Source organism: Aethina tumida, chromosome 1, assembly GCF_024364675.1.
Source record: "Aethina tumida isolate Nest 87 chromosome 1, icAetTumi1.1, whole genome shotgun sequence".
In the NCBI taxonomy this organism is placed as follows: Eukaryota; Metazoa; Arthropoda; class Insecta; order Coleoptera; family Nitidulidae; genus Aethina; species Aethina tumida.
The window spans coordinates 51,052,699-51,054,882 of NC_065435.1; the positions used below are offsets into that span (position 1 = coordinate 51,052,699).

Below are 2,184 nucleotides of genomic sequence, written 5' to 3' on the forward strand. Positions count from 1 at the left end.
AAACAAGCACCAAAGTCATTAACAGAAAAGTGAAGAAATTCCGTGACGGTATTAATTAATTGGTACTAAATTTTATAAATAAACAGCAAATAGAATAATCAAAACATAAATTATAGAAAATTACTTCCTGCAATAGTTTTCCAATAAGAATGTCCTGATGTTTACAGATATTAAAGTGGAGTGGAACTCGTCATAATCTATCAAAATCATGGAATTTGGAATTAGTTAATCGTATGAAAAGTACGTAATTTGTTTTGTAAAGTTTTCACCTGCCCAAAGTTCAAAAGTTCAATAGACATTTTTCCTATATATTGTACAGATATACGTAAAAATAATATTTGGTCTTAAAGGTATGTGTATGTGTATAAGTTTGCACAATTACAGTCAATAAAATCAGTTTAAGTAAATAAAGCCAGTGAATTATAAATAAACAAACGCCACGCATTAAACTTGCCGTTTTAATAGAAAAAAATATAGAAATATACGAAGTATATTCGAGTAACATTATTCAGAATACTTTTAGTAATTCAATATTTAATTCAACAAAACTTTTATTTCAAATTATGGGATTATATTTGGTAAAATCATGTGAGTAACTACTTTATTTTAAAAATAAACTTAAATTTCTTCATTTGAATAACTACAAAGAGTCCTAATGAGTGCCCAATACATTTTTAGCTCATGTAGGACTGACTTTATTAAAAAGTATTAAAAATATACCGTTAGTTTGTTAAATACAAGGTTGTCGACGGACAAATGACAAGGAGCAATGTGTACCACAACAAACATAACCTAACTTTCCGCGTTCGACAGTCGACAGCCGATTCAGTGTTTACAAACTTACCTTCCATGTTTGTGTTACAAATAAAACATCCCTTAAATTAAAAATAATTTATTTATTCTAACGTCACACACACTTTCATCAACAAATCATATAAATGCATTTAATGCGTTAACTGATAGTTCAACGCAGACAGTCTTGAAAATAGATAGATGCTCTATATAGAAAAACGAAACGTTGTATTAACTTTTTTTTTGTTTTGTTTTGCCGTGATTAACCTGAACAACATTTGGTCGAGGCAGTGGACACTTAGGAATTCGAACACTAGAAACAGACGTACGATGGGGGTCGGGTTTTTTGTTTAACAGAAAAACCCCCCCATTTTTATTAATTCAGTCGGGTGGCAGCTCGTTCGCAGAGGAGTCCCCGCATGTCCCATGTATCGCGGATTCGCGTCGTCGCCGAGTCATTGACACACGCACAGAAAACAACAACAACAACAACAGCACATAGAAAAAACACCCTTCGCTCGTACAACCCCCCCGGGTCCCCCGGTGCGTTTTCATCGCGCGTCCATGCTGCTCTCCGAATGGGATCCGTGGTCCGAGGAACTGCTGCTGGAAATCGTCTCTGCCGTTTTGATTTTCGGCTTGTATTCGGTTATGGTCACCGTGACACTGTTGACCGTCACCTCGCGGGTCTGCGCGGTGCTCCGGTCGACGTTCTTCAGCCGGGGCGGGTGCCGTCGTTTCTTCGTCGACTTCTTGTCCTTCTTCTCTTTCTTTTGGTTACTGGTGGCCGGCAGGAACTGGCTGGCCACTTGCTGCGCCACCAATTGCGGATTGATGCGGGGCTTCCGGGTCGACGTGCCCTTTCGCACGTCGCACATCAGGCACTTGAACGCTTCCGCGGTGTTCCTGTACGTGCACACGCTACAATCCCAGAAATTGTCTTCGAGCACCTTGGCCTGACGCTTGGCCCGACGTATTGGACTCTTCTTGTTGTCCATTTTAGGCCAAGAACACCACAAAAAACTAATATTTTGACACGATGTCAGATGTGTGCCGTGCTCCCGACGCCATGATTATTTTCATGCGCATGATTCGCCGACGTGGTGGCAGCACTTTACCGCGTTCGGCGTCTCGGTCGGGCACGCACTCGATGCTGTGCATCTGTCTCGCTCGGCGGGTCTGCCCGCGTGATAAATGCCCAGACTACTATTTCATTCATTCCAATAATTGATAAACAATTCAAATGACAAATGCGATTTTTACACTCTCCGAAAATTACGAGACTATTTTTTCAAATTTATTTCGCCTATGTTTTATTTTCTTTTTTCCGTTTCCCTCCATTTTTAGCGTTCCAGATTTTTTTTACCCTCATTAAATTATTTTAACGATATT

The 2,184-nt window shown here is 39.6% G+C and overlaps 1 protein-coding gene across 1 annotated transcript; it reads right to left on the reverse strand.

Moving 5' to 3' along the window:
- Positions 1–876: 876 nt before the first annotated feature.
- LOC109595166 (YY1-associated factor 2) lies at positions 877–1,870 on the reverse strand. Its single transcript, XM_020010465.2, has one exon. The coding sequence runs from the start codon at positions 1,788–1,790 to the stop codon at positions 1,344–1,346; it is 447 nt and encodes a 148-aa protein (XP_019866024.1). The 5' UTR covers positions 1,791–1,870; the 3' UTR covers positions 877–1,343.
- Positions 1,871–2,184: the final 314 nt, after the last annotated feature.

Coding starts and splice junctions, on each gene's coding strand:
- LOC109595166 (XM_020010465.2), bottom strand. CDS start 1,790: ATGGACAACAAGAAGAGTCCAATACGTCGGGCCAAGCGTCAGGCCAAG.